General features: G+C 35.6%; 3 protein-coding genes across 3 annotated transcripts; 2 read left to right on the top strand and 1 right to left on the bottom strand.

Annotated features, from left to right (window-relative positions):
- The first annotated feature begins 4,005 nt into the window (after positions 1–4,005).
- On the top strand, positions 4,006–5,748 carry Pfdn4 (prefoldin subunit 4). The gene is made up of 3 exons (XM_074091122.1): positions 4,006–4,151; positions 4,275–4,496; positions 5,137–5,748. Exons 1-3 carry the CDS (start codon positions 4,119–4,121, stop codon positions 5,287–5,289), a joined length of 408 nt encoding a protein of 135 aa, XP_073947223.1. The 5' UTR covers positions 4,006–4,118; the 3' UTR covers positions 5,290–5,748.
- Positions 5,737–17,367, bottom strand: Nhe1 (Na[+]/H[+] hydrogen exchanger 1). Its single transcript, XM_074091121.1, has 7 exons — positions 16,040–17,367; positions 15,801–15,957; positions 15,557–15,711; positions 14,013–14,164; positions 13,179–13,307; positions 12,074–12,166; positions 5,737–10,863 (listed from the first exon to the last, which is right to left on the bottom strand). Exons 1-7 carry the CDS (start codon positions 17,250–17,252, stop codon positions 10,714–10,716), a joined length of 2,049 nt encoding a protein of 682 aa, XP_073947222.1. The 5' UTR covers positions 17,253–17,367; the 3' UTR covers positions 5,737–10,713.
- Positions 17,368–17,644: 277 nt separating this feature from the next.
- LOC141430424 (UBA-like domain-containing protein 1) lies at positions 17,645–21,926 on the top strand. The gene is made up of 4 exons (XM_074091120.1): positions 17,645–17,840; positions 19,445–19,522; positions 20,644–20,874; positions 20,959–21,926. The coding sequence occupies exons 1-4, from the start codon at positions 17,730–17,732 to the stop codon at positions 20,983–20,985; spliced, it is 447 nt and encodes a 148-aa protein (XP_073947221.1). The 5' UTR covers positions 17,645–17,729; the 3' UTR covers positions 20,986–21,926.
- The last annotated feature ends 638 nt before the right edge of the window (positions 21,927–22,564 follow it).

Below are 22,564 nucleotides of genomic sequence, written 5' to 3'. Positions count from 1 at the left end.
CAGAAGCCCTAAACACTGTCTATTCTGCACTTTGTACCTCAGTCTTGACTTACTGTGTGCCTGCTTGGGGTGGTGCGGCTAAAACTTATTTCCTTAAAGTCGAGAGATCTCAGAGAGCTGTGCTCAGTCTTACACTACAAAAATTTTAGATTTCCAACGAAAGACCTGTACAATATCGCTAAAGTGTTGACAGTGAGACAGCTCTTTATACTCCGCTCCATTTTGCGCAGGCACGCGCAAGTACGGCAACCAGATCTTACTAAAAAAAATCATTACAGAATTTGCCCTCCCATACCCCATAAAACTAAATTTTCTTACTTAATTTTTTCGTAATGGCTACGGAACTCTATTTTGGGCGTGTCCGACACGCTCTTGGCCGTTTTTTAGTTATTCTAACGTACTGAAAGAAAACCCATTTTCAAATGGCAAATATCTACTGCCATCTATAATTCGCTATGTTTAGACATGTTTAAATAAGTAAAAAAATAATACATATAGGCCCGCAAGTTAGGTTATGATTTCATAAACATTTGGAATATTGTGATTCGTTTCAATCTTGTACGGGTATTTCAATATCATTAGGTACCAACATGAAATCACTGCTGTGCAGACTGAAAAATATATATTTGCCGTAGACGTGACATTTCAGATGTAACCAACCCATGCACATTAATAAAAGTATAGTCTTATAATATTTTGTTTTTATTTAGACCAAATTTAGACCTTAAATGGGTACCGGCAACAGAAAACTTAACAGGAAACAAAAACTCAAGAACGAAAATTGCCACGAGTATAGAATAATTTATTGAATCAGAAATTACTTTGCGGAGGTCCATATCAATGAACTAAAAGAATTTCCTTGCTCACCCGCGACCTTACGATAGCTAAGCTTATGCAAAATATGTGTGTTCATGCAGTTCCTCCACCTCCACACTGTAAGAACACACACAAATCACACAAACCCATCTATCACCACCACCACACTACACTGACGCGTTTCGAACTCAACCAGAGCTCATCTTCAGAGTGACACAACCGTACACCATGCTACCTACCAGTTGTTAGACTAACGAACCACAACCACCGTTTTAATTTGTCACTGTAACTCCCCAAGTATATAGGTATTTTATGAAACAAAACAAAAAAAGCCCACAAATTATTAATACATTTTAACCGTCCTTCAAAACTACCTTGATTTTTATTTACTGTTAAGGCGTGTTTTATTAACTACCATTGCTGAAATTAAATCCAAGCGGTAGCAAGGGAGATGAAACTAAATTTACCTGATCAATAATAATTAGGAATTGAAATAAAAAACACAAAAAGATTCCAAAAAAACAATCTTGAATAATATTAATGATATTATCATCATCCCAGCCTATTTACGTCCCAATGCTGCGCACAGGCCTCCTCTCAAAATGAGAGGGCTTGGGCCCTTGTTCCCACGCGGGCCCAGTGCGGATTGGAAACTTCACACTTACCATGAATTACTTCACAGGTGTGTGCAAGTTTCCTCGCAGCTCGTGGTAAATTTCAAATGTAATTTCGCACATGCATTTAAAAAAATTCATAGATGCGGACCGGGATTTGAACCCACGAACCTCTGCTTGAGAAGCGATAAAATAAAAATAAATAAATAAATATCATGGGACACTTGATAGGTCATACCACTAGGCCACCGCGCTCAATACTCGTATTAGGAAACTAAACAGAAGCTTGTAAGATACTAAAATACATACTTATCGACAAAACAAGATCACAAAACAGAAAGGTACAGAAGTCAATCTCATGTATCTACTTCACTTTTCATACCTAGGGTTGTCAGTCAACTATGGCTTATGCACAAAAAACTATCGTGGTAGTGGCACTGTATCTAGTTGTTTGATTTATTGTTGAGAATGAAACGGGAAGATTGGAAATATAAATAAATAATAACTAAAATATTTTAATATCATTGTTATATTACAAATTTGTCACAGAAAATATCTTGCGACTATTTCGACATTGGCGAAATGCACGATTATTATATTTTAAAGTGTAAGAAATTCGCATGCTCCCTTGTTGCACAAAAAAGTTCACAGACGCGTGTCTCAAGTCGATGGCACTCGCGCTCGCACCTGGTTCTAACCGGTCCGCGATTTCGTCTCCGTGAGTAGTGTCTATGTGTGCGTTACTCGAGCGCACTTTGTATATAGATTGATTTCTGTACCTATCACGGCTAGTCATAATGCTATCCAAAGATAAGGACACTGTCGAAAGCGCCCGGTCCAGCAGTTAGTTTTTTCAGTTTCGATGTTAATGATGATAAAAAATGGATTTTACATTACAACAAACGTGACCGGAAATGACAGAAACATGATTGTACATAAGAGTCAATTACATACTCGCCATCTCGCATGCGTCAATTTACAAAACTTCATGGCATAAGCATTTCAATTCTCGTTGCCAAACGATAAGAACTGAAAATAGATATACATGTACAAAGGCGAACTTATCCCTTTAAGTCGGTGGTAGGCACTTTCTTCATGGGGCGCCAGAAAGTTTACAGATATTTTAGAGGAGGGCCAGGGTTGGCCCACGGGCCGTACTTTGCCCATCACTGCTTGAAGTGACTCTACCAGTCAACCTTAAACTAATTTTGTAAACCCCTTGATTGCATTAACACTTATGAGTGCGGTTAAAAGTAGGATCTTTATTTAATTTTGTCGACCGACAATAATTTACGACCTGATAATTCAAACCCTTGTGGTAATTAAATTGGGGTTTCACTTATCAGGTTGTACCTACATTATTGTCGTTCATTCTGAGCCGACAAATACAGAGTCATAACTGATAGATAAAAAAAAAACAGCAAAAAACCTTCAGTTCTAGTATTTATGCCAATTGATCTAATAGGTAATTCTAGTTGACTGGTAGAGATGCCAAACGGATCAGCAGGGATGACACTTATACTATTTAATACGAGAGCGAGAGGGACCGCACGACACGAACTTCGAGTTTCGAGTTTCGTAGTTAGCCCTGCTGTTCACGTCTCAGATGAAGAAGCCACTGTACTTCATTCCTCTAAGGTTCACCTTTGTACATCTATCTCAACGGTTGTCAATTGTGTTTCTTTCTTCAATTTTTTACAATAAAGAGTTTATATTCCTGCATACATACATAACTTAAGTAGTTAGGTACTTGGTACTTGCTTAGTACCCGGAGTTAGTTAGTACCTATCAAAAACCGTCCAAGTGAGTCAGTTAAACTCGTGTAAGTACCGACATTTCAGTACAAGGAACTTCAAAATATATTCTAGAAACGGCCGCATACTCGTATATTACTGATATTGAGATACAAACCTGTGACGGTCAGACGAGCAGACCGATGGACATTGTAATAGAGCTCCGATCGTTACGCCTCGGATAGGGAAACTCAAAAATAAATCTAACCAGAGGCCGTATTGTCTAACAAATTAAAGATTTCGCATACAAGAACTGTCACTTGATTGCGATCGCGAACGCCAGAAACGTTAGGCAATACGGCCCCAGCTTAGGATATAAGAAAAGCCAGAAATAATACATTTACCGTACATTTACTAAAAAATTACAAAGTAAAGAATACAGCACTTTTTCTGATAATGTGCGCCATACTTAAAATATAATTACGTTTTTAAGTATGTATTTATCTAAATAAGTATTCCGTTGCCTAGTATCCATAGTACAAGCTTTGCTTAGTTTGAGACTAGGTCAGGTCAATTGGTGTCAAGTGTCCCATGGTAATTATTTATGCCAAGTGGGCCATCTCCAGGGTATTTTTTATTTGTACAATTTTGATTTGTTAGGTATTTTGATTTGTTAATAAATAAATGAGTTTAAATTTTATTATTTAAACAAACTAAATTCGAATTAAAGTAAATTATGTATATTTGAAAAAAAAATAAAAATATATATATATATTTTGGAATAGTGCGGAAAAACACTTCTTTCTTGTGTCAATGTCAAACTCAAACTTGACAGATGACAGACGTAACAGACAGACAGAGAGAGGCAGGTTTAGAGGTTAGTTTGTGGAAATCTGAGTTGATTATTTGAATCGAAAATAATTATTATCTAAAACTATTCTTTACATACAATATAATGGCAAATTCAGGAAAAGGAACGTTCCGACCGGTAAGTTACACTCAAAATAGATTTGGAGTTTTACTTCAACATACTTTGAATTAAAAAATAACTAGAGCTTTTTATTACTTCGCTGCACCTGTTTTTGATTTGTATATTTTTCCTTACTTTCAGGATTCGGATGTCCATATTTCTTTCGAAGATCAACAGAAAATCAACAAATTTGCTCGTCTAAATGCAAAAGTGGATGATTATAAAGATGAGTTGAAAGTCATTCAAAACGATATGAAAAATCTAGAGGAGGCTGTCGAAGAGTTGGCCCTAGCTGATGACACTGAGAAAATACCCTATCTCATTGGAGAAGTATTCATACACCAGAGCTTAGAGGACACAATGGTATGTAAGCTAACAAATAGATATATAGGTATATTTTTATTAACTGGTATTTTTACTGTCATTGATCCACAAAAAAATACTTTGCCTTTCCTAAAAATTTGCTTATTTTTAAATTTATATGGAACTCCCAGTGCACAAATCAGACTTGCACTTGACCAGTTTTTTTAATACAGGAAATAGTTTACTGTCCTGACCTAACCCCAGTAATACAGTTATTGCAGTAGTATCGAAAATACAAACTGAGACATGGATGCACAGAAAAAGAGACCAGCACTGGGAATCGAACCCAGGTCCTCAGCAATCCGTGCTGCATGCTATAACCCCTACACCACCGCTGGACAGGAATCTAGACATGACTTTTTCCTTTGCATACATATCTCAGGTTGCTTATTTCTACTACCCTACTTATGCAGCAGCCCTAGCGACATCTATGTTCCGCTCTCATCGAGAGATGTCACACTCTTTCGGAACCAACCGCTCACCCAGACGAGATGTTGCTACTAAGCAATCAAATTATGATTGGTTTACCATTAATAATAAATAAAAATAATAATGATTGGTTTAATATATACAAGTTAAAAAAAAAATGAATCATTTCCAGCTTCCAAAATTTTAAATTTACCACTTTTTCTTCTTTCAGAAATCATTAGAAGAGTCTAAAGTGAAAAAAGAAACTGAAATAAGTGAACTGGAAGCAAAATGTGAGGAATTGAAGGCTCAAATGGGAGAACTGAAGGCACACCTCTATGGGAAATTTGGAAGCCATATCAATCTAGAAAATGAAGAGGAATAACATAACAAATTAACTGTCTAAGTATTATTCAAGAATGTTAAGGTTCAAGCACCATCCTTGCTTTACACAAAAAAAATGGTACATATTTTAAAAGCCCTAAATGGTTTGAATGATTTGTATGTCATAAAAAGCATAAAGCATTTGTTAATGGTGCCACTTGATGAGATTCTTTTTATTTCATTTGGCCCAGTTTTTTAGAGCGGACTTGCATATTAGTAATTTTGAAGACAACAATATGAGAAAGCTGGAATAAAAGCTTCATAAGGAGTTACGAGATGGACTGAAAGGGTTATTTCTATTACTTTGCAAGAGTACTGCCCACCTGAATATAACTTATATTTATACTGATGTAGCAAGATGATGGCTAATAATGATGGTGTTTGAAATATTGAAAATTAGCCCTTTTCAAATAAAATTGGTTGTATAATAAAAAATAAAACTAACACAGCACTGACTCAATATTTTTTTTATTTGGTACACTATTTATTTTGTACATTAGCAGACATGTTATTAGGTTTTTTATCAACTTGGTGCATTGCAGCTTCTAGCTAAACAAGGCTAAACATGTATTCACTAAAAAAAAACTTATTTATGTCCTGTTACACTGTTAAACAAGCAAAGTTCTCCTTTCAGAAGAACTTGTATTTTACTAGATCAGAAGATATTGGTTACAGTGCTTGCAATAGATATTATTTAGGTGTTGGAACCTCCACTTGAACCATTTGAGATTACAACTTCCAGATTACTAGCACTCTTGTAAATATGCATTTGTGTGCAAAAATTAATAATCAAACTCTATTACTGTCAGGAAGCAGCGCGCAGGGAGTGGTGCGGAAGCGGTGCACCCGTCAGTATGGTTTTTAATTCCGAACAGTTCACAGGTAGATTGGATCACAACATCTCTTCGTGATCTCTTCTCATCCTGAGTTAAATTACGATATGTTAAGATTAGGAATGAAACATAAATTCCGCTCGGCTTCCTTGGACCAGGGACGTGGACCATGCCAAGTATTTACGTATGTAAATATACCTTTCCTTTAGCTTAAAAGAGCCGCCAGCTTAGTGCTTAAAACAAACGTCCGCCGAACTTAACCCTAAAGGCCCCATTTATTGGAGCATAGTACCACAGAATCAAAAGCAGCTATTGAATATATACCTAACAAAGGATGTTTTATAGCTATATAGATATAAATACATATATAGCTATATGTAAATAACGTTGAATTCACTCAATGCATGTGGTCGCTTAATGAAATCGACTCTGCCTTTTTAAGGGTTAAGACGCCTAACTTGACACGACGCTTAATTTGAGACTTCGCCTGGTGCGAAGCGACGATTCGATGAAACTACGGCCGATCTGAGGCGACGTCCCAACTTGTCGCACAACATGCCGCCGTCAGAAAAGCGCCTATTTTCGGACAGAGCCCTAAGTTAGGCAATAAAGGACTGCACAAATACCGCCGTCTTGAAGTTTTTTCCGTTCGAAAAGAAAGCGCATTATAAAGTTGCGAGAAGTAGAAAATATTATATAAGTATTTGACACATACCACTGCGAGGCCCACCAAATTCCATGTTCCACCGTAAAACCTATCTAGACCATCCCGTGCAGAGCCTCCACAGCAGCCATAACAAAGCTGCCGCAAACAGCACCATCAGCTGCAGCAGCAGCAGCAGAAACCAAACCGAAAGTGACTGTTTCAGAGCAGGGTGCTGGGAAAGATGAAAGTGTCTATGATCCGAAATCTTACACAGGTAGGTACAGAGAATCCCATTTCAGTCAAGGCCAACAAACGTCTTTCTCCCTAAAAAAACATCCACCACTTCAGAACGCAGTCAAGCAAATTCTGAATCTCTTGGTTACCAGGCCCTATCCAAAAAAACCGGGCAAGTGCGAGTCGGACTCGCGCACCGAGGGTTCCGTACACATTTATAGGTATGTCAGTAAACGGGAATCGTGTCTTGAAGATATTTCTCGCTCCAGTGTATGCAGAGCCCTACTCTTAAGCAAAATGTACAGTGTTGGGTCAGATTATATTGGTCATTAATATTTACAGACAGACATAAAAAAATCAAGATTTTTCAGACTTTTCTAGTTAGTTGTATTATAATAGCTACATTCATACCAAATTTCTAGATTCTGAGTTCACGGGAAGTACCCTGTAGGTTTTGATTCCCTTGCGTGTTTCGGAAATTTGCAGCATAAACGGCTGCATCTTTTGATTGTGTTGGCTTAGAAGTTTGATTTTCTCACAGCTCCAAGGGACAGTAGACCTCAGTATTTGATATAAATTTCAGATTGATACCTCCACGCGTTCCTGAGAAAAAGGGTCTTGACAGACAGACAGACGGACAAAAAGTGATCCTATAATGGTTCCGTTTTTTTCCTTTTGAGCTACGGAACCCAAAAAAAACAATATCAAAGTAGATTTCTGTCAGAAATGTTCCCAAGAAAAAATGAGACGGCTTCCTCCGCCCGAACTTCAACTTAAAAGGCTTCAACAGGCATATTTTGACTCCCAAATTTCGCCTAGTACACAATTACATGATCCTGCTACTTCTGGACATATCTCAAGTCAAGACTAGTTACTTTAACATCCTCATAGCATATCCTATCAAATGACCTACCGTTTGGTTTCGCGAGCGCACCGGCTGCGTTCACCAAAATCACAAACTGGATCGCTCACATATTAAGGCAAAAAGGGAGTCTCTGGAATCGTATATCTGGAATCTGGACGACTTTTGTTAATCCACAAGAATTTCGTACTCTGGAAGTAAAACTTAAAAAAAATCTTCTATAAAGGCCAAAAGAGGGCTAAGTACAATACAATACAGAGAACATCACAAGTCCCAGGGGAAAAGATAATCCGCATTGCAAACAATCTGGATTGCGTGATCAAGAAGAAACGCTGGCTGGCAAAGCGCGAAATCATCATCCTCTGTCGATCGTTAAAAGAGTCAAACTGATTACACTGTCGATCGGTAGAAGACTCCAATCTGCTTCCTCGTTATTTTGCAACGGTTGGTTGCAAGGGTAAACAATCTTGACGAAGCTTTTTATTGAAAAACGTTTTTAAAAAACGGTAACTTATTACTTATGATACCAAAAGCATGTAAATGGTCATAAATGTCAAATTTTTCAAGTGTTTTTCAATAAAAAAAACACGTCAAGATCGCTTACCTTCTTTCTAATGCTAAAAAAAAGAAGTATAGCATAGTAGGTAGTTCCAGTCTATAAGCATTCAATAGTTTGAGTTTAAAGTCGGCGCCTAGGTATGTGTAGCGCCGGCAGAATATGAAGTGATTCAAGCGATGATTCGAACACCTTAACAGATTCGCTCCGAAATGCAGAAAACGTAATTTAGGTTTCTGTAGTAAGCTTGAACCACCAGTTTCATGATGCTTTGCAAGGGTGTGAATGAACAATTCGGAAAATGTAATCTCAAGTGGCTCCAGCTACGGCTGAAAGTTAAATATACGTTTTCTGCCCTTCGGGGGGAAAACGGTTCTCTTTTTAACTAACCCATTTAATGTATGGCTTAACCCTTAAATTGATAGTTATACCACAACGACCATGATTCAAGTCAAGACTATCTTTTTGTATTTTTTTAATGTAGAATTTTTTTGGACTATAATTTACCGACGAGGCTTGAATCATGAACTTTTTAAATTTTTGTCAATTTAAGGGTTACATTTTAACAGTTTTACAAAACATGTTTTTTATTTTACAAAATCTATAAATATTACTTTATTATTATGAACAGTTGACGTAAAGCTGATTGTCCCGAAGCAATTTTGTGATAGAGGAACAAAACGATAATTAACGAATGCTAACCTAACAAATATCGTGCCAAAGTCACATTGAGAAACATTTGATCGTTGCCCTATACCAATTTAACTCCAAATGCTCTTTAATATATTAACGCGCACACTGCCGGTTTTCAGCCCCGAGTGAACTTCTATTGCCGCAATAGCACATCATCGTTAATAGTAGATTGATAAACAAGGGTTGTAAGTGATCAATTACACCCAAGATATTTAGGCGCAAGAGCGAGCAAAGCGATAATTGATCATTTACACTCGAGTTGGAACACTCTACTTTTCATCACAAATGCGAGAAAATAAAGAAAAACCGTTATAAATGTGTACGCAATTTGTAACAGAGCGGAAGAAAATTTAACGCGCCAAACCGTCTTTTGTTTTTTTTAATGGCTTCGCGCTATTTGGCTTTGGCACATTCAGCCAGCTCTTTATGCCAGGATGGTGGAGGTTAGGAGGTAAGTATTACGCATTACAATCTCCTTATTTACCAGTTCGTGAATACAAAGGATCACCATTCAATTTTTAAATTGACTTACATCCCTAAAGATGTAAATCGAATTTACAACACGGATTTCAAGTTAAATGCTACCTACTTTCACAGCTTAAGTGATGAAAAATACCTTACAGTGAAATAGCAGAAAATCACGAAAACGCGTTGGAAAGCTCACATTATATGCAATATTTATGTGCTTTCAAAAAATAAGGAACATGTCTCAGTCAAACAGAATAATAAAATATTTAATTAAAAAGGAACAAATGTTTCAAATTTAAACCTTAACTTTAGGTTAATACATATTTTAAGAATATGTTTAAAACACATTCTTCGTCAAAGATTAAGTTATATCACATATTAAGTTTTCAATTTTTTTTAAATAATGAAATGATATACAATATATAATATAAAAGATAAATAATCTGTCAGGATTATTAAGTACTTATGCTAAGTATTCACAAAATTAAATTAAATAAAAACTTACTCATAAATAGCATCTCTAGTAAAAATAAACCAAAACTTAAGATAATTTTGTTTCATCTATATAATTATGATTGTTTTTTTTTTGGAGTCTTTTTGTATTTATTATTTCAACTCCAAATTTGTTACTTTTACGGGTATCCCGTGAAACCAAGTAGAAAATACAAACTGAGACATGGATACACAGAAAAACCAGAAAAAGAGACCAGCACTGGGAACCGAACAGTCCAGCAGTGGTGTAGGGATTATAGCACGCAGCACGGATTGCTGAGGACCTGGGTTCGATTCCCAGTGCTCTTTTTCTGGTTTTTCTGTGCATCCATATCTCAGTTTGTATTTTCATCTATATAAGTTATCTAATTGTATTAACTAAATCTCTTTATATATTGTAACAATATGGGCAAGCATTTAAATTTAAAACTTACAACCTAATACAGGAAATTAATAATTCAATTTATGCTATCACAATCACTGACTTGATATCACAATTCTAAATATTACAAATACAACAATTTCATATCCATCTACAACCAAGTGTTGAATCACAAACAAATGAAAATAACTGCTAACAAAATGTATCTAATAAACCAGTATGTTGTACTTCACACTGTGTATTCTTTTAGTTCTTTATTTTAAACGCCTCGTTGTAGACCGCTATGCGAGTTGGACAGGCTTTGAGGTAAAATCTCCTCTTCGTCTGTTTCGCGATCATTGGATATCCTGATGGCCTGGTACCACTGGTTCGTGAGGTCCGTCATCTGGCTTTTACAATCTTTTAATTCCTGGAATTATGCAAACAAACGATTACAGTAGGTACTATGTGGGCAGACAAAAATGGAATGTTCAGGAAACACATCAAATAAAGCACATCATACTAGTAAAGATGGGACTACAGGACAATGAAGTCTGTACAATATGTGGCGAGGAAGACGAAACAATGGAACACATTATGTGTGAATGAAACGCCCACGCCAGATCAAGAATGAGACTCTTTGGCGACGGATACCCCGCACCAGGAGACTTTAAGGCACTACCGCTACGTCAAATCATCCAATTTATGGACGAGGTGATAAAGGCAAAAGAGTAATTGCGAAGGAGGGGTAATTACACAAAAGATCCCTACGGGTCGAAGTGTATCCGCAAGGACCCCTAAACATAAGATAAGATAACACATCAAATTGCTGAATACATTGCTGGCCAAGTGGTTAGAGAACCTGACTATGAAGCTTGAAGTCCCGGGTTAGATATTTGCAAGGCTCGGATACCGGTTAATTTCCAAACCGTTGTCACGTAGGTACTTGGCGCAAAGCCTTTTCATTTTGTTTTGGTTATTTTTAAACCGGTTTTTAAGGGAGAATTTCCATAAAGTTCTTGTTAGATTAACCGGTTTAGAACAATAAAAACCGGTTTATTCCGGCGCAGGTTAAACGTCGCCGCCCGCCGCCGGCCGGCCAGCTGTCACTCGTCGAATAAACCGGTTTATTTAGGTTATAGTTAAGTGCTTAAAAACGTTCGCGTTCTTATAAAAGTTTGGAGTTAAACCGAAATAAACCGGTATTTACCGTTATTTTATAAACCGGCTCCGAGCCTTGGATATTTGTATGAATAATACGAATTTTTGTGCTCGGGTCTTGGATGTTTAATATGTTTTTAATTAAGTATGTATTTATCTATATTAGTATGTTTATCCGTTGCCTAGTATTCATAGTACAAGCTTTGCTTAGTTTGGGACTAGGTCAATTGGTATCAAGTGTCCCATGGTATTTATTTATTTATATTCCGCAACATTAACAAAAGAAAACTAAGAAGAGAACTACAGTCAAATCTTGAACAAGGGTTGACACTCTTTTGGAAGAAAAATCAAAAAGTGTCATTATTACCAAACTTAAAATCACTTTGAAGCATCTCGTCCGCAGGTCAATTCATATTTACTTACCACCTGTATTTACACTTTATTTTATCCACAACCTACAACTTAATTGATTCTCTTACCTGATGCGTGAATCTGCGTGTGAAAAATGGTATCAAATATTTGATATCGAGCCTGACGAAGCCGCGCAGTCTGGTCGCATGCGAATAATTCACCTGAAATTGAACGAGAGATGTCTGTTAGCTGTCACGGTACATTTAAATAAATAAATAAAGAATAGAAGCGATTTTCTTTATCATATGGTAACGGCCTTGCATGTAGTCGTTAAAAAGCGCGCTTTACAACCTTCGTTTCAGGAATCAAATCGTACCTTACCTATACACTAGAAGCGCGCGTGTTGGCACGTATAGGTACACCAAATTATTATTTTTTGGTTCCAAAGCGTTACCAAAGCGTACTTTTTAAAACGCCAAATGTGTATCAACTCTACAATATGGCAGCTAAAAAGTACGAGTAAGTACAAATAGTCTTTATTGCACACCACAAATCAGTACAAAAAACTTATAATATAAACACTTAGATTCAGCGTAGACAATAGGCGGTCTTGTCGCTTAAAAGCGATCTCTTCCAGACAACCATTTGGGTACAAGAACTTATGGTTATTTCAAACAAAAGTAGGTGGCGGAAACAGAAACAGAAAACAAGAACAAATAAAAAATCAATAATATTAAAATAAATACAAATGATATACTTAATTATATAAATACATACATACAATACATATACTACTAACATAAAATAGCAATGTAAATTGTCAAAAAAGCCGTAATGGGAGAAAAGAATAAAAAATTAGGAAATAAAATAAATAAACACAGAAAGACTGAGGACAGAGTTAAGAAGGCAGTGTCAAGAAAAAGTAAAGTGATCACCTCCACCCAATAGTCGCAAGACCATAAGAGCTTCATGCAAACTGCGTTTTTTAAACGCGCTGTTGACAGGATTTTTTCTTTCCATAGAGCAGCCATACAGTTCGTGTGCGTATCCTGTTTGTATCGATATAAGCGTGCGTCAGCGGCGCGTTTAAAAAACGGAAGAAAGAAAGGAATTGCAGATGGATTACTTTTATGACAGTTATTTCTTAAGCTGTCCTACCCCCCGAATCACAAAATCACAGGAAGTACAGAGTACAGGTACCTGTATATGCACATATAATTATAGTATAATTACCTCTAATTCCTCTTCAGTTATTTCTGACAAGTGTTCTGAGTCAATGGCCTGTCCCCACTCCTTTGTCTTAGATAAACTTACTTCTTTTTGTTTACGCAAAGATCGAGACTTCTTGGTCTTCTTGTTTGCCTGTAAAATAATAAATATTACTATCAGTTATTAATGATTCAAGGGTTAATTTAATATAATAATGTTTTGTACTGGATGTAGACCCCCACTGTTTAGCCTCATTAAAGCATTTTTTAAAGCAAAGTTAAAAAGAAATGGTTTGATATTGATATGGTACGGAACGTCACGGAACAATTATCGGTCAATTTAGTATGCGAGCGAAAACGCATAAGTAGTAAAATCCCACTAATATTATAAATGCGAAAGTTTGTAAGTCTGTCTGTTTGTTACCTCTTCACGTCTTAACCACAGAACCGATTTAGATGAAATTCGGCATAAGTACAGATAATCTGAGTCTCGGAGAAGGACATAGGATAGTTTTTATCCCGGAAAACTGCATAGTTTCGTGGGACAGCGGTAAACGAATTATTTATGCGGACTGAATAGCGGGCAACGGCTAGTTTTCTAAATAAAATTAAATGTTGACACAATACAGTAGAGAGTAGACGTTTAAAACGTGCGCTTTGAAAACGCGTGTCATAAGAACCAAGAGATCCGAATTTGATGTACACATATCAACACCAACGCGCATTTCTAGTGTGTATATTTATCGGAAAGTCTAGATCCCTGAAACAAGCGTTTCCAAAGTGCGCTTTTTTACACGCCCATTGTGTGTCAACTCTTAATGGTAACATTTTTAAATTTAAATAAGTAAAGGCAAGTTACCCTCAAAAACTTCAATAACGGCATAGTAGAACCACCAAAGAACAATGTGGTGAACAATACAATTATAAGAGTAGTAGTTATGATCACGTGACGAGTCTCGTCGGAAAACCCGAGATGCAGTGACAGAGCATACGAAATAGCACCTCGTAGGCCTGAAAATTCAAAACATTGTGCATGTAGCAAATTAGAAATATCAGAGTTTATTATTGAAGCTAATTAAACTATATTCTTCATTAAAACGCAAATTCGGTATCTTGTAAATGTGGAAAACTCGATGCGGTCGTAGATTTGCGTCATCAGAAATGAATTTGCTGCCCAAATGGCCAAATGGCTTGATAACACCTTTGCAATGAAATTCTCTATTTATCTCTAGAAACTTATCAGTTAGAACCCTCTATTGAAGTGGACGACATCATATGAGAACAGAGCCAAATTTCAGTCTAAAATGTCTACATGCTATCAGCCTGTATTTGAATAACTCTGATTCAAACAATTCACCATTTTTCTGGCTGACTGGCTTAGATAAAATCAATTCTGGCACAAAATATGACCTGAAAATGTGTATAAGAAAGGGTTTATCAGCAGGTAGATGAGATTTAAATACAGGTCTGTGATTCTAACACTTCATCATCATCTCAATTTTTTTTTATTTCTACCTTAATATTTCGAAAAATAATGACATACAAGTATTTCATTTCTCCACTAATTTGAAAATCATTGTCCTTGGCTTTTATTGGAAAAACGTGTTGAGATAAATGGTAAAGAAAAATGTATCTGTATTTAAAAACAACCATTTTTTTAATCTTGTCTAATATTATACCGAAAATAAAACTACCTACTTATTTAATTACAATTTTTCAAACACCCCAAAAAACAGTCCTCTGACATGTCCCCAACCCAGAATTTGATAAGTATGAGATAATATTAGCCATCTGTTACAATTTAGCAAGATTTCTCTATTGAATTGATGACCATTGATGATAATAAAGTAGTATTTCAATTAATATGCATGTCATTTTATTTATAGTTTTAATCAATCATTGTCCCAAGAGTACATAAACAGTACCCTGTTGTCTGATTATGATTAATATAAAAATAATTGATAAGATTGACATTTGTGCATACATTTATATAGGTCTACAGAACACTGTAGTTATGGTGAAAAACCATTTTTACTGTTCAATTCATCATAATTTGAAGAGAAACTTGGCAGGGGACTGTTCAAATTTTTCCAATTAGTGGAGAAATACCCCCTTATACTTAGCATAACAGTCACTAATAATAAAATTGTATTGACTTATTTCAATAACATTCTGACATATGAGTATTGCATGACTAAAATTATTATTATTATTTTTATTTAAATTATTCTTTTCTATTTTGAATTTGTATTATTGCCAAAATTTTCATTCAATTCTAAGATACCAATTTATTGTTTTGGAAACTCTTTTAAAAATGCTGCGCCCTTCCGGGTTTCATAATGTTAGTGCTATATTGTACTTATTGACATGTGAATTACATTTAATAAATAAATAAAAACATACCACTGAACCACATAATAAACATCATTTTCTTAGTAATCTTGTGTTCACGGAACTTATTGCATAGCAATGCCAGTGGGAAAATGTTAGCAGCTCTGCCCAGCAGACACATCACTATGCTCCATACAACTAGGGCTGGCTCCACACGGTGCCTGAAGCTGTAAATAACATAAATTGATTTAGCACTTTTTTGAAATAAAAAATGGCTGAAATCTTAAAAATAAATAGCAATAATAAGACTTGATACCTGAAAATAGCTAACCCCAAATATGCAAAGACGCATGTCTCTGCAATAAAGGCCAGAGTCCTCATAGTCTGTTGCATGGTAACTTGTGTGATAGTGGACAGATTGAAATGAGTGTAATGTGACATTACAATACCACAAAACAGTATTGCCATAATTCCTGTAAAGTACATTGGAACATTAAACAATTTATAATTTTGGATGTAGATATAAAGTAAAAAGGCTTCAAAGTTAAAACTTACCAGATAAGTGAATGCCCTCAGCTAATACATATGGTGCATAAGTGAAAACCAACATCATACCAAACTCCAGAGAAGGATTTTTACGCAAATCAACATGTTTTAACAAAAGAGCACTAACCAGTGCAAAGAGGACACCAATACCAGCCGATGCAAAGAACATCAACCAAAACCTATTTATAGCTGATAGGATGGCTTCACCAGTAGACATTAGGGGGTCATTGGAGTCCAGTACAGCAGTTGTCAAGACTATAGCCACCGCATCATTCAGGATACTCTCCCCAAACACCAACATGTTCAGAACTGGATCAACATCTAACGCATGAAAGATAGCCACTGTGGCCACAGGGTCCACTGCAGATATCAGTGATCCAAAAGCAAATGACTCCACAAAACTTAACTTGTATACCACTTGGGCCAACCCCAGTAAGTATATTCCAGCTCCAATAACAAAAGCTGATATAGCTGTACCAACAATAGCAAACAAAAGTATAGAACCAATATTTTGGAAAAAGTTGCCTTTGTGCAAGTTATATCCTGATTCAAATATAATTGGTGGTAAGAGGACCAAGAAAAATGCTGTAGGTGAAAATGCTTCCTCTTTTCGCCAGTTTGCTATATTCCTGATAGACATAAGATTTATGATCATGCCAATTAAGGCTCCAAGGAAAACAATGACAACACTCTCAGGCAAATATGAAAATCCAGTTTGTAGCATAAGATGTATTAAGAGGATCCCAAGTGCTAGGATGCACAGTACAAAGAAAATAGCCATAGAGCTGTTGTGTTCATCTTCAGCAGAACTCTTTTCTGGCAATGGGGCAGCGTCCGAAGGTCCGACCATCGACACATTAGGCGGTGTGGATGGGGAAGGATTAACTGGCACCATTTGCAATATTGAATTATTGGATGGACCAATTTCATAAACAACATGAGGACTTTCTGTCGACGAACTGGAAGTCGACGCATTTGCACTCTCACTTATTGCACTTGCTTCACTAGAACTTGTTTCAATCAGCCTTTTTGACCTTGAATGTTTTTGTAACATACGATCATATTTGCTGCCGTAGTTTAATTGCGACTGTAAAGCCTCATCTATTATCGATCCACTGGTTTGCCTTTCATTTGTGGGCTCTGTTGGACCGTCAAGAGCGTAGGATAACTGTATTGCAATAAATAAACTAACACAAACTAATGTATAATTAAACTGTATCATTTTGTACTTTGTATTGATATTACTCGAACCTTTTTATTTACAAAAAATAACGTATGTATGACTAGCATAGCTTGATTGATAACCCATTGCACAGATTACAAGAATAGTAGCTAAAGGGGTGAAGGGGGGTGGGGGTGGATGACGCAAGTGACAGCTGACATGTGATAAGGAACCTATTCGACCTACTCTTTAAACCTTGCATACTCAAATTTAACTCCCGACGTTAAAACAAATGTCACGTACGTTAATCATATGACATTCGTTCTCTGTGTAGTCTGTGAAACTCGAATTGCGTTGAAAATGTAAACTAATCGGATCTCTCTTTCGTACAAATATATTCATGAACCTCACTAGCGCTACACATTTTCAATCGTATGCCTACTCACTTACTCATGCTGCGACTAAAATTGACATCATTTACCGACTATTTATTTCCTACTCCGGCTGTGGTGGACTTATTATTTCATTTTTAGTACAATGGATTCAGCTTTACGTGAGCAAGTTATGATAAATCAGTTCGTTTTAGCAGCAGGGTGTGCCCGAGAACAAGCAAAACAGCTACTTCAAGCTGCACATTGGCAATTTGAGGTAAATATCCTAGTATATGTAAACAAACAGTAATCATGAAATGGCTGCTACATAATTTGACGAAGTGTTTTGCAATAGCCTTGATTCGTTTTATATGTACTAATGATATTCCTACGGTTGTTCATTCATAGGATAAAAGTATTATCCAAAAACAAGCATAGACCCAATAGGAAAATTCCTATAATCAAAGCTGCATTACCCAATATATTGTATGTAATTATGTTGATGAATGAAGTGATACGCAATAAGTACGAACTTATGTAGGTGCATTCATGGCGACTGACAATGTTGTGTTTGATAACAAATCTGTAGATGTTTACTGTCAATACTTTTTGAGTACAGATGTTAATAAGCTTTATTTACTTTAGTAATCAGGTAGACATACTACCTAATATTTATTTGATTAGTATAAATACTTGTACTAACAGTTATTTTGCCAAAACATATTAATTTTTCACTTACAACATAGGTACAATACTTTATTATTATGCAGATTTTTTTTAGGTTAGCCCATACCAACTTATGAGTTTCTACTAGTTCTTGATTACAAACCAATGAGAATATCTGTAAACTAGTTATCATACTGTGTTCTCATTTGTTTGTGATTACTTGAAATTGTGAAGGGCCAGATACCTGAAAGCTTCATAACTTCAACTACTTTTATTTGTTAACTACTTTTAATGTAGCTTAAATTTAGTTAAGCACACTTAGGTTTTTGTAAGATTGTAACAGTTTGGCTTTAACTGTAAGGTACAATATAGTATTGTACTATATTTTGACTGTGTACATGTGTATACTGTTGAAGACATATAACAATATGAAAAAGACTATGTTTCAGTTAGTCCTTAAACTGTATAAGTTACACATGTGTATTTGGGTTAGCTATTTTTACTATACCAGATTTCATTTTTTTTATAAAATAATTGATCATCTTTTAGCATTTGGTTTATGTATACCATTTTTCTTTAAAGGGGCCATCCATAAATTATGTCACACCCAGTTTAATGAGCAAATGTATTGCTATGAAAATTGAAATAATTTTGTTCCACAACACAAACCGCCTAAATCCCCCTTTAAAGGTGTGACATAATTACATTGAGGTGTTACACTATATTTTCTTTCACTGTAGGTGGGTGGATCAACTCATCATCATCATCCCAGCCTATATATGTCCCACTGCAGGGCACAGGCCTCCCCTCAGAATGAAATCAACTATTTTTTGTTATTATTCTGTCCCGTCAGCGGGGGACAAAAGTAGTACAGTTTAATAGAAGAAATGTTGTGTCACATTATACTAACATGCTTATTAGATGACCATTTATAGAAGGGGCTTAAACTACCACAAAAATACATGTTTTGCAAATTTTAATCCTATAAACTTATGGTTTAAAGTGTGACTCTGGAGAATGTAACTATAGCAACAAGTGACCAGAAAAAATTGACCCGGGTACTATATATTTAATACCTTGGGCTGGAAAATACTACATTTGCCCAAGAAATAGTTGGCAATCCTAAGTAAACCCCATGCTTGTTTGTGTAAGAATTTATGTAAGAATAAATGCAGTGTCACTTTCAAACTTAATTATTGTTGTAATATGTTCCAGACGGCATTATCAATATTTTTTCAAGAGGTTGCCATACCTGCAGGAGCTAATGGTATAGCTGCACCACATTTTCGTCAGGTATCTAAAACTTTCATATATTCCTAGTAACTTCACTAAAAGCTATTTAAAACGTAAATACAATTAACCTTGTAATACATTTACATTGTTCATGCATTAGAAATTCAAATTGATCTGTCATAGATTACCATTTACTTTTATTGATCCTTTGACTGACTTAAAGAGTCAACAACATTCTATCTATTCACATGAGTAACACTAGGTTTGAGGTGACAATCTGCAGTGACAGGTGACAATTCACACATTGGCTATGAGAAAAATATTAGCCTTTGGTTATCAATCTCTATTTGATGTGACTGTTTACTCCTCGACGAGTGACAACAATTAGTAGATTTTTGTAAGAAGTAAATATGATCCACTTCAAGGGCTAAAGGACAGGCGAAATATCGCTGGATGGCGTTAGTATCGTGAGATTTTTTTGATGTTACAGTCTTGATTGCAATTGGCTTATTTATGTAGTTATTAGCCAATTGCAAGCAAGAATGTAACGTCAAAAAAACCTCACGATACTAACGCCATCTAGCGATATTTTACCTGTCTTTTAGCACTCATTCACCTGCATTTACTGTTTTAATAGGCATTTACAATATTATTTTTACATACATAAAAAGCGAAAGCAACAAGTAACAAACATTATTTGCTAAGCTTCTGTAAATCCAACATAAACATGAGTGTTGTATGTGTTTTTACAAGAACATAAATATGTGGGTGTGTGCTCCTTCAACTCTATTATAATTAGGTCAAAAAAATTAGTAATCAAGCTTTTATTTAGATAGTAATAATCCTGACATGCTTCTTTTCAAGTGAAAATTGGCTTTATGATACAAATTTTTATACATTCCTCACATTTTATTATTTCAATTCTACATAAGTAATAGTTTTTAGCAATTACTACAGTACTTAGTAAGCCTAAATTTGCAATTTGCTAAATTTCCTTATTTCTGTCTATTATAAAAATTGCCTGGAAGAAATCGCTTTGAAGCAATAAGGCCGCCTATTGCTCATCTTGGAAAATCTCTTTATACCCGTGTTTTCTGTACTGCTTACTATGTGTTGGTGTTCAATAAAGAGTTATTCTATTGTATTGTGGTTGACGGCGTTTGCCTGCTAACTGCTTCCAGCAACTGATGACGCCGTGCAACACCCCGGCGACGCCCCCCAACTTCCCCGACGCCCTGGCAGCGTTCTCGCGGCTGTCCACGACGGGCAGCCCGGGCGGTGCGCCCGCCCCGCCCGTGTCCCCACTCGCCACGCACCCGCCGCCCCCCCCACAAGTGCAGATGCAAGTCAATACATTTTCCGGGCCACCAAACTCGCAGAATAATTATGCAACAATCTCCTGCTCCACCGCTGTAAGTCACAGGGATATAACATGAATTCTAATCTACTCTTAGCCCCCTGTTGTTTTTCGATTTATGAACATTTGTATTTTTCAGGTCTGCAGTGAACACATGCCAAGATAAATTGCAAATAGTAGTTTAGGAGCATCTATAATTTATTTTTGTAATGGTGCGCATTGTGAGCTGTGGAATTGTGTACGAAAATGTTTACTTTACGAAACTCCCTGCCGTGGCAGTGCTTTACTGCGTAATATTCGGGGTGTTGTAGGCAATCATGTTATATATTATAAAATAATGTATCTTTATTATATGTATACAGATGTTTCAAAAACAACATGCACAAGACCATCCTATTTAGCTATTGTGTTACAGTTTTTGGTAATCAAAATTTATACCTGTGATTTTGGTATTGTACAATATAATAATGAAATCATATTATAATTAATAATGACTGTATAATAGGTAAAACTTTTGAAATCAATGTTAATATTTTATTTGGTAAGTTATTTAAGTAAGTACTTTTTGTTACTTTGACGGTAATCACTGTTTAATAAAAAGCAATGAATGTTACAAAGTGCTTCTACAGACTAGGTCACTAGAACAATACAATACTCGTTAAGAACCAAAATTACAGTGATGAGATAGATAACTGCATAATTCTCAGGTTTTTGAAATAATTTAATAAGTAGCATTTTAGTAGGTAGCCTGTACAATTTTAGGTTTCGAAATAAACCGTTTTACAAATTGATAATAAAGTTCATACAGTTGGGTTACCTATTTAAATTTTCTTTGGCTCCTAAAATTCCAAACTGTTATGCTCAATTAATATTCGTTTTGGCGATGATAGTAAAGATACTTTATAAACTACGTAACGTGGTTAAATACTTTGTAAATGTTTTAGCTCAGATCTTATTAAGTAGGTACTACCCCTAATTTAAACAATTGTGTTGATATCTTATGTTATAAGAGTAATTCTAAATTAGTCCTGAGATCGTAAATGTAAAAAGAACTTATTGTCATTTCCTTTTAGTTATGATTATAAAAGGTACCTACAGATAAAAATATCTTACTTCTTTAATCATTGCGCTCGAACCCAAAACCTTGTGTGGTAGAAATTGAGGAATTGACAAGATTTCATTTTTTGAACACCTGTAAATTACTACAGGAATCGAAAGTTTTGCCTCCTAAATATGGGAAAATATTTATTAAAATTGATTTCTCCATATTTAGGAAAATATAAGAAGTTTAAAAAATATATCTGAATTTGCCAAAACTACCACAGAATAGATGTATCCTTTGCCTTTTTCATCAAAAAAAGGGGCTGTCATAATTTTGACGTTACGTCAGATTTACGTGATCTTTTTTTTTAATAGAGACTAGACAAAAGTAATGGATCTAATAATGTGTTTAGTGTAGTTTTGGAGTTATGCTCTTTTAGAATAAGCACATCTTAAAAAAAAATCGTAGCGAAATTTAAAAAATATCATCGTCTTTCTCTTTCCAAACAGAATTCAGAGAACGAATCAAATTATAGTCTTAGAAATATGAAATCTTGTCATAATTCAATCATATCTACCAAGTTATTCGTTGCAGCTTTAACTAGAGGTCACTTGAAACAGGTGCATGTGAAAAACAAAAGTACAGTCGAGTAGTTATTCAGCGTTTTCGGAAAGACCATCATTGCCGAGAAGAATGCGCCGCA

Source organism: Choristoneura fumiferana, chromosome 8, assembly GCF_025370935.1.
Source record: "Choristoneura fumiferana chromosome 8, NRCan_CFum_1, whole genome shotgun sequence".
Classification (NCBI taxonomy): Eukaryota; Metazoa; Arthropoda; class Insecta; order Lepidoptera; family Tortricidae; genus Choristoneura; species Choristoneura fumiferana.
The sequence above is the reverse complement of the archived record's forward strand: the minus strand, read 5'-3'. Positions and strand labels throughout refer to the sequence as shown.